The 17,524-nt window shown below is 37.6% G+C and overlaps 1 protein-coding gene across 1 annotated transcript; it reads left to right on the plus strand.

Moving 5' to 3' along the window:
• The first annotated feature begins 4,284 nt into the window (after positions 1 to 4,284).
• Positions 4,285 to 5,181, plus strand: LOC143265679 (uncharacterized). Its single transcript, XM_076539235.1, has one exon. It carries the CDS (start codon positions 4,285 to 4,287, stop codon positions 5,179 to 5,181), a length of 897 nt encoding a protein of 298 aa, XP_076395350.1.
• Positions 5,182 to 17,524: the final 12,343 nt, after the last annotated feature.

Raw genomic sequence — 17,524 nt, forward strand, 5'->3', positions numbered from 1 at the left:
TGATGGGTCTTTTACATTAAATAACCATTTAAGGGCTTGGTGGTCGGTTAAGATTTTAAATTTTTTCCCTAGAAGATATTGCCGCAATCTTTTGGTAGCCCAAACTATTGCTAACAATTCCTTTTCGGTGGTGGTATAATTTATCTCAGCTTTATTAAGGGTCCGACTAATATAGCAACAAGGATGTCCTTCCTGCGACAGGATTGCACCTAACCCGATGTTGGATGCATCAGTAGTTAAGGTGAAGGGTTTAGAGAAATCCGGGTATCTAAGTATAGGGGCTTCACAAAGTTTCTGTTTTAAAATATCAAAGGATGCTTGTTGGGAATCTGTCCAGCGGAATGGTGAGTCTTTCTGTGTTAAGTCAGTCAGGGGTTTAGCAAGTTTAGCAAAATTCCGAATAAATTTTCTGTAGTATCCTGCAAGCCCTAGGAAGGATTTTACATTTGTCGCTGTTTTTGGTAACGGAAATTCTTTAACTGATATAATCTTGTCCGGATTTGGTTTTACTCCCTCGGCAGTTATAATATGCCCTAAATATTCTAGCTCTGGTCTGAGGAATTTACACTTATCTGGTTGAAGCTTGAGTCCTAACTCCCTTAATCGTTGTAAAACCGTGGCTAAATTGCGATTGTGTTCCTCGATAGTTGTACCGAATACAATAATATCGTCTAAATAGACAAAACAAGTTTTTCCAATGAGTCCTCCTAAGGCTTTATCCATCATTCGCTGGAAAGTTGCGGGCGCATTTTTCAAACCGAATGGCATTCTACAATACTGAAAATGCCCTTGTTGCGTGCTAAAAGCTGTATACTTTTTTGAATTATCGTCCATTGGTATCTGGTGAAATCCGGAATTTAAATCTAACGCGGAGAAGAATTTAGATTTATCTAAGTGGTCTAAAATTTCATCTATGGGTGGTAAGGGATAGGCGTCTTGGTCTGTTTCTTGATTTAAGCGTCTGAAATCGATAAATAATCTCCACTTCCGTTTCCCTGAATCATCCGATTTCTTTGGCACAACCCAAATTGGCGAATTATACGGTGAATCTGATTCTTCTATAATTCCCTGATCTAACATTTTCTCTACCTGCCTGTCTATTTCCTCTTTGTGTACTTCGGGTGGTCTGTATGATTTAATGTTTATGGGTCGTGATGTTTTTAATTCTATGACATGCTTAGTCAAGCTAGTGCATGGTAAATCCTCATCGTCAAAAGAAAAGACATCATTATATGAAACTATCACCTTTTCTATGTTCGCCTTTAATGACGGGTCAACGTGTTCTAAACTAATTGTGTTCTTTAAAGTTTCGACTCTTTGTGCTAGGGAAGGATTCAATTCATGGATGGGGTAGATGAGGGTTTCGTTAGTGGGGTTGTATAAGTGTACCAGGTAAAGCTGTTCGTTAATGGGAATTTCTGTTGTATGGATTTTCTTTGGTGGAATAAGGATTTCCGTCTCGTGCTCTATGCTCCTTCCGTCTAATATTAGATTGCTGTTAGCTATGGAATATTGGTATTTCTCCAGGAAAGGAAGTCCGATTATGCCGTCTTCTAATAATGGAAAATTATCCGATACTATAAAAAATTCGTGTTCCCTATTAAAATAGTTTATCCTAATTTTATCTTTACTAGTATGCCTATCATTACCCATTAAAAATGTCCGTTCTTCGTTCACAATTTCGTGATCGCTTGCTAATTTAGATTTTATTAAATTTAATCCTGCTCCTGTGTCAAGGAGCAACCGGCCGAAGGTTCCATTTCTAAATCGTGTTCGTATGTACCGTAACTTCCCTGTTCGTGACTCGATCTTTGTAATTCTATGTCGTTCGTGCTCGAAGCATTTCGGGTTACATTTATTCGTGGCGGTGGTGCGATTTGAGGCGATAATCGAAAATTTTGGCATTGATTCGCGAAATGTCCCGGTCTTCCGCATCGGTTACATTTTGCTTGTACCGGTCGTCTAGGGGTGTTTTCGTATACTCTATTAAATTGTCGCAAGTTTTGGTGGGAATTTGTCGATCGTTCTAACGGCCTGGCTGGTCCTCTATTAGGTTGTCTACTCGATAATCGTTCATTCCTACGCTCGTTTTCTAACATCTCGGCCTCTAGCGCATAGCTGTGGGCTTCGGAGAGGGTGTTAGGGTTTTTCGGGTAAACTAATACGGTAAGTTCGTAACGCAAATGCCTAGTATATAATTTTACAGCTTCCCTATCCGCGATGCTAAGAGCGACTTGTCGAGTGGCTGGTCTTGTGTGATCGTTCTGGATCGCGTACCTATACTCGTTTAACTGTGGTCGAAAACCGAAGAGTGTAATTCATTGCGCTTTCGGTATGTCCTTGAGATACTCTACTTAGTTTATCCCTCGCGGTGTCTGGAGAAACTAGTGGCACGACATTTACTCTTAATGCATCGTATAATTCGTCATAACAATTTATTTGTATATGTCGAATACTACGTTCGGCCTGATCAACGATTTTTAGCGCTAATACTTTGTCTAACAAGAGGTTTGGTTCGCAGCAGCGAACTCTAGCACGATCGACCATTCTAATAAAATCTTCGACCCCGGAATCATCCCGACCTTTGAGAAGTTTGATAGTGTCTATCACTTCACTAGCTCTTAACTGACTCTCTTCATACCTTTGCTCCACATGAGGTTGGGTGTTCCTTGATCGAGGTGTGTTCGATTGACGCGGTGACTGGTAATTCTTGGCGGGTGGCACTCCTTCGTTTGTTTCGCCTGACCGTTGTACAGCGGGGCTGGCGCCGGTTTCGCCGTCCGTGAGGATAGGGTTCAGGATCCTCTGGATAGCCTGGACTTCCAGCTTCCTGTTTTCGTTCTCCGTACGTAGAGCCAAAATGTTCTCGTTCATTTTTTCTTACTCGATAGCAAGATTTTGAACGGTTTTGCTCAGGGCCAGAATGCCTTCTTCAAGGGGGGTAGTCATTTTGGACGTACGTGTTGGAGATATTTCTTCGTCGCTTGTGTCAACGATGGGGGGAGGAGGATTTTGATAGTCAGTGAAAGCCAGCGTCTTAGCTTACCCTGGTCCTCGTTGATCCGTGATACCAGCTGTGACAATTTTCTGGACTTGTCCCTCGGCGTCCAACAGGTTCCTTGGATCTGGTGGTGTTCCGAGTTGTCAAATTGTCTTCTCGCGCCAAAATGTTACCCCAAGTGGGAAAGGTTATGGAAATGAATAAAGATTAGACGTGCTTAACGTTGACAACCAAACTAACTTTATTCCAGTCTTTCTCGGGGTTCTTATACCTGTACATCTTTTAGGGGAGGGTGCGAGTTCCGGGTCTATGAGTCAGTACTTTAGCGAAAATGAGACAGGACAAGGTTTGCTTATTTTATGGGGATTATTCTATGTATATGGTATGGGCCCAGGTATGGTCGTCGCTCGGTGTCCTTGCATCCGGGTGGTTATATTACCCGTTACGCGTATTGCCTCCGCTTGCCCGTTACACGTGTCGAGGGTCCGTGAAGTGGTTTAGAGACGAGTTTGTTCTTGAATTTGTTAAAGTGCAAAATTCAGACAAAGACTCTGTAGCGGCACATGGTTCGCAGCGTTGGTAGAAATTAGCATTGACCGTTTACAGATGTTTAGGTGTAGGCAGTTAAGCCTACCCTAAAGTCTGTAAGTCGGCGAAATTATTTTATGTTTTTTGGACGTGCGTAGCTCAATAGACTACCCTACCATAAACGCTGCCAGCCATGTCCCGTTACGGTTCATTAGGCCACATGGTCAGCGCGGTCCGGAAGGACATTTTCGACTCTCAAATTCTAATTTACAATACTCTTTCCCCCGTCGAAAATGGGAGGACTCTGCGAGGAAAATAACTCCACCCTCAACTGTGTAAGGAGTTACGCCTTCTCCGAAAAGTTTATATATACTGCGGAAGGGCGTCAAAACAGATATAAACAGTCGAGCCTCTGATTCTGCATCATCGAACATTCTATACTAATTCCGTAACATTATATTCAATAGCATTTCGGTAATATCACACATAGTCTCCATAGTTCACATTAAAACACCTTACCTCTTGCAAACACACTGTTGCGAGTAATATTTATTCATTTCACACCTAGCCTATCTCGCGACAATTGGTGACCCCGACGTGATCACGGCGTGAGTGTTACGTGATTTAGTGGAAACACAGTGATAAAGTGCAAAAAGACACAGTTAAATATAAGACTTCATACAGACATTTACTTAGTTTACATAGAGACACACATAGTTATATTTAGTTCAATAAGTGCGAATTTAGTGTTAGTGATGGCTAATGAAGATAGAGACGTTTTCTTCAGCCCGCAAAAGAGTGGAAATCAGCAGCAAGGATCAAACCCCTTTGAGGTGTCGAACATCGACCGTGTGGGTATACGTGTCCCACCTTTTTGGTCCAGTAACCCGCTGCTCTGGTTTCATCAATTGGAATCACAATTCGCACTCAACAACATAACTGTGGATTCCACAAAATATTTCTATGTGACGTCGTTTTTGGACATTAAATGCTTGCAAGAGGTCGAGGATGTTATACAAAATCCTCCTGCAACTGGCAAATACGAGAAGATCAAGGAGGAGCTTATACGGAGGTTATCCAGATCGCAGGAGCAACGGATTCAGCAGCTCCTGGAACATGAAGAAATTGGCGATAGGACACCTTCGCAATTTTTACGCCATCTCCGCAACCTGGCTGGGGATATTAAAGTGCCGGAAAATTTCCTGAGGACGATCTGGATGAATCGACTGCCAGCATCAATGCGGACCATCCTCGCCACGCAGATGGATGCATCTCTCGAGAAGATGGCGGAATTGGCCGATAAGGTCAATGAAATCACGCCTATCGGGAAATGTGCTGCTGTGTCCACGGACACCCGATTCGAGCTATTGTGCGAGCAGATGGCGCGTTTAACACAGCAAGTTGCGGAGCTTGCGAAGCACAGCAATTCCACGCATCCAGGGAGATCCACTTTCCGCGGACGGAAAAAGTGGCGCAACTACGGCCGCAGCTCCAGCCGAGGCAGAAACAACAGCCGCAGCCCCAGCCCGTCGCAGCCAGGTGTATGCTGGTACCATCGCAGGTTCGGTGACAGGTCAACAAGGTGCACCATCCCCTGCACCTACCCGCAACGTCAACAGCAACACCAGGGAAACGAGACCGATCGACCTTAGATGCGGCAGAAGTCGTCGATCCAGCCACGAGCCGCCTATTCTTAAGTGACAAAGACAGTAAGGTAGAATTTTTAATAGACACTGGCGCCGATATTAGCGTTTATCCGCGAAAATTAGTCAAGGGACATCCTCCCAAAAGCACATACACTTTGTATGCCGCGAACGATTCTACCATCTCGACGTATGGCGATATCGTTTTAAATCTAAATTTAGGATTGCGGCGAATTATCAAGTGGAAATTTATAATCGCGGATATCACAAAACCAATAATCGGCGCGGATATGCTTAAGTATTACGGCTTGTTGGTAGATTTAAGGAATAAACAGCTAATCGACACTGAAACAAAATTAACGTCACGAGGAAAACTGGGGATTGCCGATTTAAATTCAATCAAAACAATTGTCGGTGACTCTCCATACCATAAAATCCTCACAGAGTTCATAGATATCACCATTCCCACACGTACACATACAGGCACAAAACACAACATTACACACCACATTAAAACGACTAAAGGACCATCCGTGTTTTCGAAACCACGTAGGTTAGCACCTGATAAATTAAAAATAGTAAAAGAGGAATTCGAGCATCTTTTGGCCGAAGGTATAATTAGACCTTCGAAAAGCCCGTGGGCTTCGCCTTTGCATTTGGTTCCTAAAAAGGACAAAGGTTGGAGGCCGTGCGGGGATTACCGAGCACTAAATGCACGTACAGTACCTGACCGTTACCCTTTGCCGCATATCGAAGATTTTTCTAGTTTATTACATGGCAAAACCGTTTTCTCCAAAGTAGATCTTGTTAAAGCATATCATCAGATTCCCATAGAACCTTCAGACATAGAAAAAACAGCAGTTACTACCCCCTTTGGTTTGTTTGAGTACGTCAAAATGCCATTTGGTTTGATGAACGCGGCTCAAACATTCCAAAGGTTTATTAATGAAGTATTATTTGGCTTAGATTTTTGTTATGCATATCTAGACGATATCTTAATAGCTTCGCGTAATGAAGAAGAGCATTTAGATCACATTCGCCAACTTTTCAATAGACTTCAAAAATACGGTATCATTATTAATCCTGCTAAATGTACATTCGGTCAAACTTCAATAGATTTTCTTGGTTATACAGTAAATAGTAAAGGTACTGCTCCAAATTCAGAGAAGGTAGATGCCATCAGAAATTTTCCAAAACCTCAAGATATTAAAGAGCTCCGACGTTTTTAGGGATGTTTAATTTTTATCGTCGCTTTGTCCCTAACGCCGCAAAATTACAAGTCCCATTAACAGATTTATTAAAGGGTGCACCTGCTCGTGGTAATCCTCGTATTGCCTGGTCGAAAGAAGCCGAACTTGCTTTCACCCAGGTAAAGGAAGCACTTGCTGAAGCGACCCTTCTGGCGCACCCGGTACCTGGCGCTAAGCTTAGCGTTACCGTGGATGCGTCTGATTTCGCAATCGGAGCGGCACTTCAGCAATGGGTGGATGATACCTGGCAGCCTTTGTCCTTCTTTACAAAAAGCCTTTCGTCAGCCCAACGAAAATATAGTGCATATGACCGGGAATTATTAGCCGCTTACACCGCAGTTCGTCGTTTTAAACACAACCTTGAAGGTCACGCATTCACAATTTACACTGATCACAAACCTCTGGTTTACGCTTTCAAACAGCGGCCAGAGCGTTCCACTCCACGACAGTTCAGACATCTAGATTTTATAGGACAATTCACTACAGACATTCAACACATATCAGGGAAAGACAACATAGTCGCGGACGCATTGTCCAGAATACAGGAGATTAATAAACCCGTTGATCTATCGGAATTGGCACAGTCTCAACAGGCAGATGAAGAGCTTCAAAGTCTCTTGCTGTCTGAGACTGCCCTTAAATTAAAAAAAATTAGGTTCCCGTTTAAAGATCGCGAGTTGGAAATTTTTTGCGACACTTCTTCTCCTACCGTTCGTCCATATGTACCCGTAAACCTACGTAAACAAATTTTTAACACACTACACAATTTATCACACCCAGGAGTTAAAGCCACACGCAGACTGGTTACTGATCGCTTTGTTTGGCCATCTATAAACAAAGATTGTAACACTTGGTCTAAACAATGCATTCCTTGTCAAAGAAACAAAATTACACGACACACCTCATCTCCGTTAGGCAATTTTTCATTACCGGTTTCACGATTTCATCACATTCATATTGACATAGTAGGACCATTACCCATTTCACAAGGATACAGGTATTGCCTTACCTGTGTCGACCGCTTTACCCGCTGGCCAGAAGCTTGGCCGGTCGAGGACATAACAGCCGAGACAATAGCAAACACCCTTTTAGTAGGTTGGATATCACGCTTTGGTGTTCCAGCTATTATTACTACAGATCAGGGTAGACAATTTGAATCTCAACTTTTTAAAGAATTAACACAGTGTCTTGGTTCACATCATATCAGAACTACCGCTTTTCATCCTTCATCTAATGGTATGGTAGAGAGATTGCACCGACAATTAAAATCAGCAATCCGTTGTCATGAGACCGACAAATGGACCGAGGTACTCCCACTAGTCTTATTAGGTATTAGATCCACATATAAAGAAGATTTGCACGCAACTCCAGCAGAATTAGTATACGGATGCACATTAAAATTACCGGGAGAATTTTTCAATAAAGAGCAAAATAGTCCAGTGACGTCCGATTTTGTTTCACGCTTCAAACACACAATGAAAAACATACAACCTTGTAAACCCTCACGACACGGCACACATACACCATTTATACACAAAGATTTACACACATCAACACATGTATTTATTCGACATGATGGCGAAAAACGTTCTTTACAACCGCTGTATGACGGGCCATATAAAGTTATCAACCGTAATAGTAAATATTTCACTGTGCTAATTAATGATCGTGAGAAAAACATTAGTATCGATAGGTTAAAACCTGCGCATGTAGAACCGACTCAACTTGTAACGAACAATACTTCCGATACACGAAATGCGAGCGATCAAGCAAGCCGTAGTCCTAAGAGCATTTTGAAACAAGCTGTGCCAATTAAAACACGGCATGGCCGTATAGTTAGATTTACCGAGCGTTATCAGGCATAAGTAACCGATGTAAATAGTTTTTCTTGTCTGTATATAGTTTTTTTTGCGCTCTATCTTGTATTACTGTTAGTGTATTTTCATGTATGTAAGTATGTATGTATGTATATAGACCATGTAAATTTTGTATAGCGTTATCACTGGCAAGGGGGTGATGTAGCGGCACATGGTTCGCAGCGTTGGTAGAAATTAGCATTGACCGTTTACAGATGTTTAGGTGTAGGCAGTTAAGCCTACCCTAAAGTCTGTAAGTCGGCGAAATTATTTTATGTTTTTTGGACGTGCGTAGCTCAATAGACTACCCTACCATAAACGCTGCCAGCCATGTCCCGTTACGGTTCATTAGGCCACATGGTCAGCGCGGTCCGGAAGGACATTTTCGACTCTCAAATTCTAATTTACAATACTCTTTCCCCCGTCGAAAATGGGAGGACTCTGCGAGGAAAATAACTCCACCCTCAACTGTGTAAGGAGTTACGCCTTCTCCGAAAAGTTTATATATACTGCGGAAGGGCGTCAAAACAGATATAAACAGTCGAGCCTCCGATTCTGCATCATCGAACATTCTATACTAATTCCGTAACATTATATTCAATAGCATTTCGGTAATATCACACATAGTCTCCATAGTTCACATTAAAACACCTTACCTCTTGCAAACACACTGTTGCGAGTAATATTTATTCATTTCACACCTAGCCTATCTCGCGACAGACTCTATCTTCACGTAAAGCTTTCGCGTTAATAATCACGTTAAATTTTCATTCAATATATTATTCTATTTTTCTATTTAATTATATTCAATTCTATTCTTTTAAATTTTAAAGTATAAATTTATTTTATAGTTTATTTGAATTCAGCAATTGGTCAATTTCAAAATTCTCATTGGTGAAGCGCTTACATGTGTGTGTGTTCTTCTCAGGAACCAGGCGCAGCCGTCATTTCACACTTTACAAGAGGTTGATTTATTCTAAATTCATACAAGTACAGATATTTTTGGTGAGTTGTTTCCTTTATTCTTCCAGCTATTTTATGAATTTTTCGGCAAGTAAATCAGTAGTTAATTATTTAACTTTGGGGTTTCCCTCACTGGATTATAATTTTATTTTGTATTTAAGTAATTGCTTCTCCTTCAAATCTTCGAATTGCGCGTCTCGGATATTTACAATATTTTTGTTCAATTCATTGTAATTCACATTATATCATATACACTACCATTCTAACCATTTCATATTTTATTATACAAAATATAATCTTTTGTATATTTTAATTATTTTGAATTACATTTCTTTAATTGCCTCCGTCATATCCTCTAAACATTGCGATCTTGTGAAAGGGCCCGTATAGGACTAGCGTGTCTCCGAATCCACAAAAAACATTAAGTCTCGTAATAATTAATTTTGTTAGGGCAAACAAATCTTCGAGGCTTTATACGCGCGCTTCCCGCACGTAACACATGAGTATCTTTTACAATTATTTGTCTAGTCAAGTCGATACTTGTATCACAATTATCGATACACCATGTGTGACTCTCACTAACTATATTATTACATGATGTCAAAATTACATTTGCAGGCGTCGTTTTTTTTGCATCTAATTTATTCTTGTAATAAATAGGAAATTTGATTGTGTACATCGGTATAGAACATAATTTAAATACATATTTTTATACCGTACTTGTGTCTTATCTTATGTATTACTTGAAAATGAGGCGAGCTTGAAAGGGAATCAAAGATTCATCAACACAAACAATTTCGTGTAGATAATAGCGATTCTAAAAATGTTCATTTGGCATATCAATTATAACTGTAATTATTAAAAGGAATGGAACGACTGATACGTATTTCAAAGTGGATATTGGAAATATACTTATTATTGCGTTGTGACACGCGTCCTCGCTTACCTGCTTTTGAAGTAATACAGCCCGGTAAAAAAAAAAAACGAAAAACGAAATAACATCGTAACCGTTGCGCTGCAAAACACACTTGAGGCATGTTCGAGCATGATTCGCCACAGAAAACAATTCGTGCTTTTTTCGAAAAGCAGAAAAAATTTCTCTACTTACAGAAAAGAATTGTAAGACACGGATGAAAATGAGAGACACATTACTCTGACAATGAGTGCGTTTTGCAAAATATATTCTTTAAAAAGTCGATTCCGAGGGTGAAGTCACGTCTTCGAATTGTCATACACTCCAATATTTGCCCTTACTCATCCCTGATTCCTTCAAATCTTTATCTTTCACTAGTCACCAACTTTCATCGTTACTCATTTTTGATCCGTCATCTTCCAACTCCCTTCGTTTGTCTCTGCACTGTCATAGCCCAAAGTTCACCTTCCGAAATATTTAATTGGCTTTAATTGTTCGTTCTGTAGTCAGTCTAGTTCAGAATTGTCACGTACACACCTCTGTCAAAATTCTATAATAAAGTCTATTTTTCTACGTAACGTTGATCCTTCATTTAATATATTTAAGTGATACTCCATTTCCTGAAACTCAATATCGAGATATTGAGACAAACCGGGCATCACAGAATGTTCTCTAAAGAATACCCTCTTCCCGTCCCGCGAGATCTCCTAGTTCCCCGTGAAATTTGGACCTCGAGGTTGTTTTATGGCCTGGACGTCACAACATCGAGCCTCGTTGCTGCCATGTGTCCCACGTCCCTGATTTACTGGGGTGCGTCATTGGGAACTTTGTATAAACGAGCAAGAAATATTGACATAACATGTAACGATTAGAATCTGTTTCTGAATTTGTTTACTCTTCAAAAAAGGAGATTAAGAAAGAAATTTAGAAAAATATTCGATATCTTCATAAAATGATTCTGGATGTAAATGCTTATGTTAAAATAGAAGGAAAAATAGAAAAGGATTAAAATTTTAGCTATATAGTTCAAATCTTCATGATCAAAGTTCCTTCATGAAAGATACATGAGTTTGTACATGACTTGAATTTTCCAGTGCCCTTAAATTAGTGTAAATATAACGGCCAAAGTGGGGCATGTGCGTTTTGTCAAAGCGTTGTCCCGGTCACGAGGGAAAGTCTTGCAAGTCCAAGAGTATAATGAGTAGTCGTTAAGGGCTAAATCGTTGTGATGTATGAAAACATCACAATATAAACCTAAAATTTTGTATGCATTGTCAAAGTTATTTTATATTATGACGCCCGCAGAATATATTCTTAATTTCGTACAAGAAGACTACTTTTGCCAGATAATTTACCCTTTGAAATCATATAACTTTCATTTACTTTCATATAAAACATGTTTAGTATCATTGATATTTCTGAATACATTTAATGAGACAACCTGTATAGTGTAAGAAAATTCGAAGACGTAGAAAGTTCAACGTAGATCATTGATATTTTGTTAATGGTCCTCGAAGAGAACCATTACATACACAATGGAGGATAAAAGTATTCGTACATTTGAAATATAGAAACAAAAAAGAACAATATTTTCTATGTTAATAAGTATATTTAATCATACATAGCTGTATATTAAATATTACACTTACAGCGACAAATGATCCAAAACCGAAGACAATAACATCAGACAGTAACTTGAAATGATTTGAAATGCACGAGGCCGTAAGAAATCGCCGGGACAAGAGTATTCGTACATTATCATTTATGTTGATAAATACAATTGCGATAGTATCGGGACATTCTGATCAATCACTACATTAGATGATGTTCTATTAGTGTAGTCAGTAGTAATCGTGGCAAGTACACTTTAGCACTAATATTTGCAATGTGAAAAAAAAACGTAATGAAACAACATTAGAAAGGAAAAAGTTGTTATACGGTTATATGTGTGGAGTGTATAAGAGCGAGAGCGAAATAGTCAATGGAATATTCTAGGGAATGGAATATTTGGGATATTCCAGAATATTCCATCGACGGTTTAACAAAAGAAAATCGCCGCTCGGCAACAGCGAACGATTGGAAAAGGCATAAAGTATACTCATCTTCATGTCACAGTATAGCGACTGTGATGTTGTTTTATGTGTTCTAATTTCTTTCCTACATATGAAATATATCAGAAATGCTAAAAAGAAGTCGATCAACTGTACAAAGTATTATAAACAAGTATAAAAAAGAAAGAATATTGCGGAATAAAAAAAAACCGGTAAACCACGAAAATTAACTACGGTAGGAAAGCGTAAAATCGCCCGAATTATTAAACAAAGACCAAATACCAGTGCATCTGAAATTGCATCACACCTTAAAGAATATATGCTGAAGGAAATTCGCCCTAAAACGGTATCGGAAAAGTAAAAGAAAAGTGATCGATATCGGGGCGGATATAACAGTAAAGTTGCGAGGAAGAAACCTCTCATAAGCAAAGTAAATTAAAGAAGAAATTAGAATTTGCAGAACAATGCATAAATGCTAGCGATGACTTCTGGAAAAACGTAGCACTTTCCGAAGAGTTGACATTTAATATTTTTGAGTCAGACAGTAGTAAAAAAGTATGGCGATAAGCTAATACTGAATTGAATTTCAAAAATATGCAACCGACAATGAAATACAGAGGTTGGAATGTGATTGTTGGAATTTCGGTTTTTGTTCGGTCCCCATTTACTCATTTTCCCAGTTAAAACTGGGAAGGATTAGATTCTTAATCCGTTGGAATCAAAAATAATTAAAGTAAACTTAAAGTATTATGTAACTCTTGCAAATTAGAGTCAACATTCAACTGACAAGTACATTCAAACACTTGTAGAACCTGGTTTTGGGAGAATATATCGAATTTTATTATATTATTTTTTTATTTAAATATTACCTTAATTAATTATAACCACAGTCCAAAAACCCACCTGACGGTGTATCTTAGCCGCTCCAGGTATTACCGTCAAAATCTAGTTACAAAACCTATTACACTAACATTTCCTCTGACACCCAGCATTAGTCATACGTCGACTAGTCTCCACGTCTTGACGCATTCAGCGTAGTCACATATCAACTAATCTTCAAGTCTAAAATCGTTTGGCATTCATGTCAATTAATAAATCTGACTTAGCCTAGTAACAAATACCGTAATTCACATACAGCCCCCAGCTATACAGCCGTACCCTTTCGGCTCGTAGCAAGCACATTGTAGGAATTTACATTACAATTTTGCTTCGAAATAAACAACACGCTCGAGACCAGTCAGTTACTTATATCGAATCAGATATGCTATTGTTCCTGAGCGTCACAAGACGGAACACGAAAAGGACGTGGGTTTCGGTGCAGCGGCAAACTATAAAGTAATCGAACAAACAGCGATTTTTTGGAAAAAGATATAACATAATATATTTTCTCATTTTAGTACTAGTCAAGAATTTTACGTTTTTCATAATACGCTAGAATCGCTAACATTAAAGTGAGAAAAAATTATAAATGTTTTATGCATTTTTCACTAAATTGTTCGAGCAACTGTAAAAATTTATGGTTTCTTATTTTCACGGATCTCTCACTCCTCGAATTTCTCACTCAACGGGCGACTTCAAGCAAAAAAATAGGGATAGCAAATTGCTTATTTTGAATCACGAAACGGTTAACTGTAAAAGAAGTCTACGGTGTAATGACTCTACTTGCATTATACTACAGCATACAGTAAAGTCTCGACTATGGAAGCAAAGAAAATGATTGTCATTACTGAGGGATAAATTCCTCAAGATACCAGGAACTTCATTCACCGAGAAATGTAACGTGATTCGGGTTCGGATATATTTGTAAGACAATGTGAACACAAATATAAAGCTTTTCTATATTTGACTTTTTTGTTATCACACTATTAACAATAGATTTTTGAAATTTTTCTAATTAAAATGAGACCAAACATGATATAATTGAAACTATATTTACTGGTTTAGTTAGTGATAATGAGTTTCGAATATAAAGAATAGTGAGTGAAAAGGAAAAAAATATAGCGATCGTGGCAGTTGGCAAAGATTGAAAGTTTGTTATATTGATTTCAATACTAACGTGTTGTTAACTTTCTTATTTTTAGTCCTTTTTTATGGAACTCTGCCCATCATATTCGTAACACTCTCCTGATTAAAAAGAGACCAAACGCGACGTAATTCGGAACATATTTACTTATAATAACTTATTGGTGTAAACTACTCGATATAAACGAAACACTTGGAACCGATTAATTTCTATAAATATTAAACGATTTATAAATTTAATGAACAAAATAAGGTTAAAAAACAAAAAATATTTTCCAGTAACACGACTATATAAATCTTCAAAAATGCTCAGTTTGTTGTTAAAACGTAATCTTCTAAGCTATCGGTCAATTTAAATAATTTTTTTGGCCAATCGACAAAGTAAAATACGTCATGATTTATAAAAGTAAAGTTAACAACTTATCAAAATTTAAGTATATTCGTACTTGCAAGAAAAAATTATTAACTATATTTAAAATAATACTGTGGCTAGAATATTAAAGATTACACTAGTTACAAGTATAAGTTTATATTTTAACTTATTTATATTTCTTATTAATTATGCTTAAAACAATATCACGTATTAATTAAACGGTATTTTTAATTTAATAATATAATATTTCGTACCGAGTTATTTTCTGTTGCTCGAATACACATCATTTTCTTCTGAATACGTACTCATATCATGTGAATTTAGTTTTGAGTATCACCTAAAAAAATAATTTTGAATTGCGCTTAGAGTAATATGATGCATTCATTAATATTTAGTAACGTAAATTAAAACTTGTCTTACCTAAAAACGATAATTTTAATCCTTCGAGATGTAATTGTGCCGAACGGGAGATCCGACTCTTATAACAATTCAAACGTATAAAAATATTCTCTAATTCTTTTCTTTCTTCTTGCTTGAGTAGAATCCCACATCCCGATATTCGTTCACCTTCATCACTTACTTCAGGCTTTTCTTCAACCCAATCTATGTCCCTTTCCTCATTCGTTCCTTCATCCGTTTCTTCATCCATTTCTGCCTCTTTTTCTCCGAGTATATGTTCATTTTTTCCTGTGTTCAACTCTTCAGCTTCTCTTAAAAATCTATTTTCCTCCTCCGTACATGCGGATAAATAGTCCTCGATATATTCTGCCGTTACATCGTATCCTGCAATCTGTGTGCAAATTTGTCGTATTTCTGTTATTACATCTTCTTCTTTTTCTTCTTTTATTTCCCCTCCTTCTTCTTCTTTTTCATTTTTAATTTGTAGTTGTATAATAATTTCCTTCCACATATTTTTTATATTATTGCGTGTCACTTCATTCCAAGCTTTACTAATTATTTCAATACAATCTTTAATTGTATACTTTTTATAAAACTCTTCAAGTCCATTTCCGTAATTAATAAGACACTGCATTACTTTATGTCGATAACATCTTTTCATTTTGTCAATTATTACTTGATTTATAGGTTGAATCAAAGACACGATATTTGGCGGTAAATATATCACTTGAAACTGATCATCATGTATATAGTTCGTTGGAAATTTATGACTTGACGAATTATCAATTAATAGTACAACTTTGCTGCATAATCCTTTTTCTAACTGGTATATTTGTACAGCTTTTTTAAAATAATTTTCAAACCAGTCAACGAATAAAATTTCATCTGGAGGTTGATTTGTGAAATTTCTTAAAGCTTTAGGTTGTTTGTATTTATTAATTACAAGAGGCATAATTTTATGCGTTCCTGTTGCGTTTGCGCACAGCCCTACAGCTACACTTTCTTTCCATATCTTGTGCTCACTGGCGCAATTTTCTATTTTACCTGCAAAAGTTCGAACAGGCAACGCCTTCCATAATAACAGACTTTCGTACATGTTATATACATTCCCTAAATTAATATTTTCTTGTTCAAAGAATTTTTTTAAATCATTCACGAATGTCTCTGCTCCATTTGTATCGGCACTGGGTTTCTCACTGTAAGAACGCACCAATCTAATCCTGTGGCGTCTTTTAAAATTTGCGAGCCACCCTCTACTTACTTTAAAATGTGAACACGCTCCAATTTGCTGTCTTAATTCGGCAGCTTTTTCTAAAAATAACGCATCTGTTACAACTTCGCTGACTGTTTTTCTTTCTACAAACCACGTAAGCAATTGTTGCTCCAGTTCTTCATATGTCGGTTTCCTTATCTTTTTACGCATTTTCTCATTCTTGTCTTTTTCTGCAAATTCGGTAATTGTCGCAGCTTTTTCTATTATTCGCCGAATCGTCATATGATGAACGTTATACTTTTTAGCGACACTTGAAATAGAGGATGTCTCTAAGTCTTTCAGAACATCCAGACGTTGTTCGAAAGTCAAAACATTTCTTTTACCATTTGCCATTATTATCACTTTAATACAGTAACTATTCGTTCACACTCACATTGGAACTTTGTACAGAATGTTAAATAATACAATTCATAGAAAAATATATAATATATAATTCAAAGATTGTCAGCTGACAGCTATTTCTGAATTAATTTATTTCACAATACTAATCTATCCATTATTTCTTGAACATTAGGAAGACTTGAAGGGTAGTATTTGGCCGTGAAAACGCTTGCCAAAGAACCTGTCAGTATTATCTAGAAAATAAAAAGACACTGATTGGTGACATGATTTAGTGAAACAGTGTTTAACAGATTAGTTCCTTTTGGGGATCCGCAATATACGCATTAATTAAGACCGAAGGCCGCTCTTTAAAATTATAGTTATACGATTCTAGACCCAGTCAATTTGGGCATTTATAACTGCAAGCAATGCATAAAAGCAGTGTTTTTATAAGGTATAAGTCTTGGAGTACGTACCAAATTTTTTGTCATTTATATTATTAACTGTATAAAAAATGCTTTAGCTAGCACAATATTTCTTCCTGGACAAAACATTTACAATTCTAATTTTAAGTAATAGACTACACTGTTCTCGAAAAAGTTTAATTCTTAAGTACACCCTGCCGACTATGACTTGCTAATTTGCTATTATAATTCGAATGCAAAAAAGATAGGTCCATTATTACTAAGCCACTTGAGTTGATGATCCGTTAATGTCTTACAGTAATTGTCACTCTGATAAAAACGAATTTCCACTTCCCCCAAAAACAGTTACAAAAAGATCTCTTAAAAGATTTCATTATACCAATTTTAAAGACTTTGTCTAACAAGGAAAGGCACGCAAGTGTACCCCTCCGATTTTGATGAAACTTCGTAGGTTTGTTAAGCAGGCAAAAATAAGGGACATGTATTTTTTTTTATCGGCTGAGACG

This window comes from Megachile rotundata, chromosome 13, assembly GCF_050947335.1.
Source record: "Megachile rotundata isolate GNS110a chromosome 13, iyMegRotu1, whole genome shotgun sequence".
NCBI lineage: Eukaryota > Metazoa > Arthropoda > Insecta > Hymenoptera > Megachilidae > Megachile > Megachile rotundata.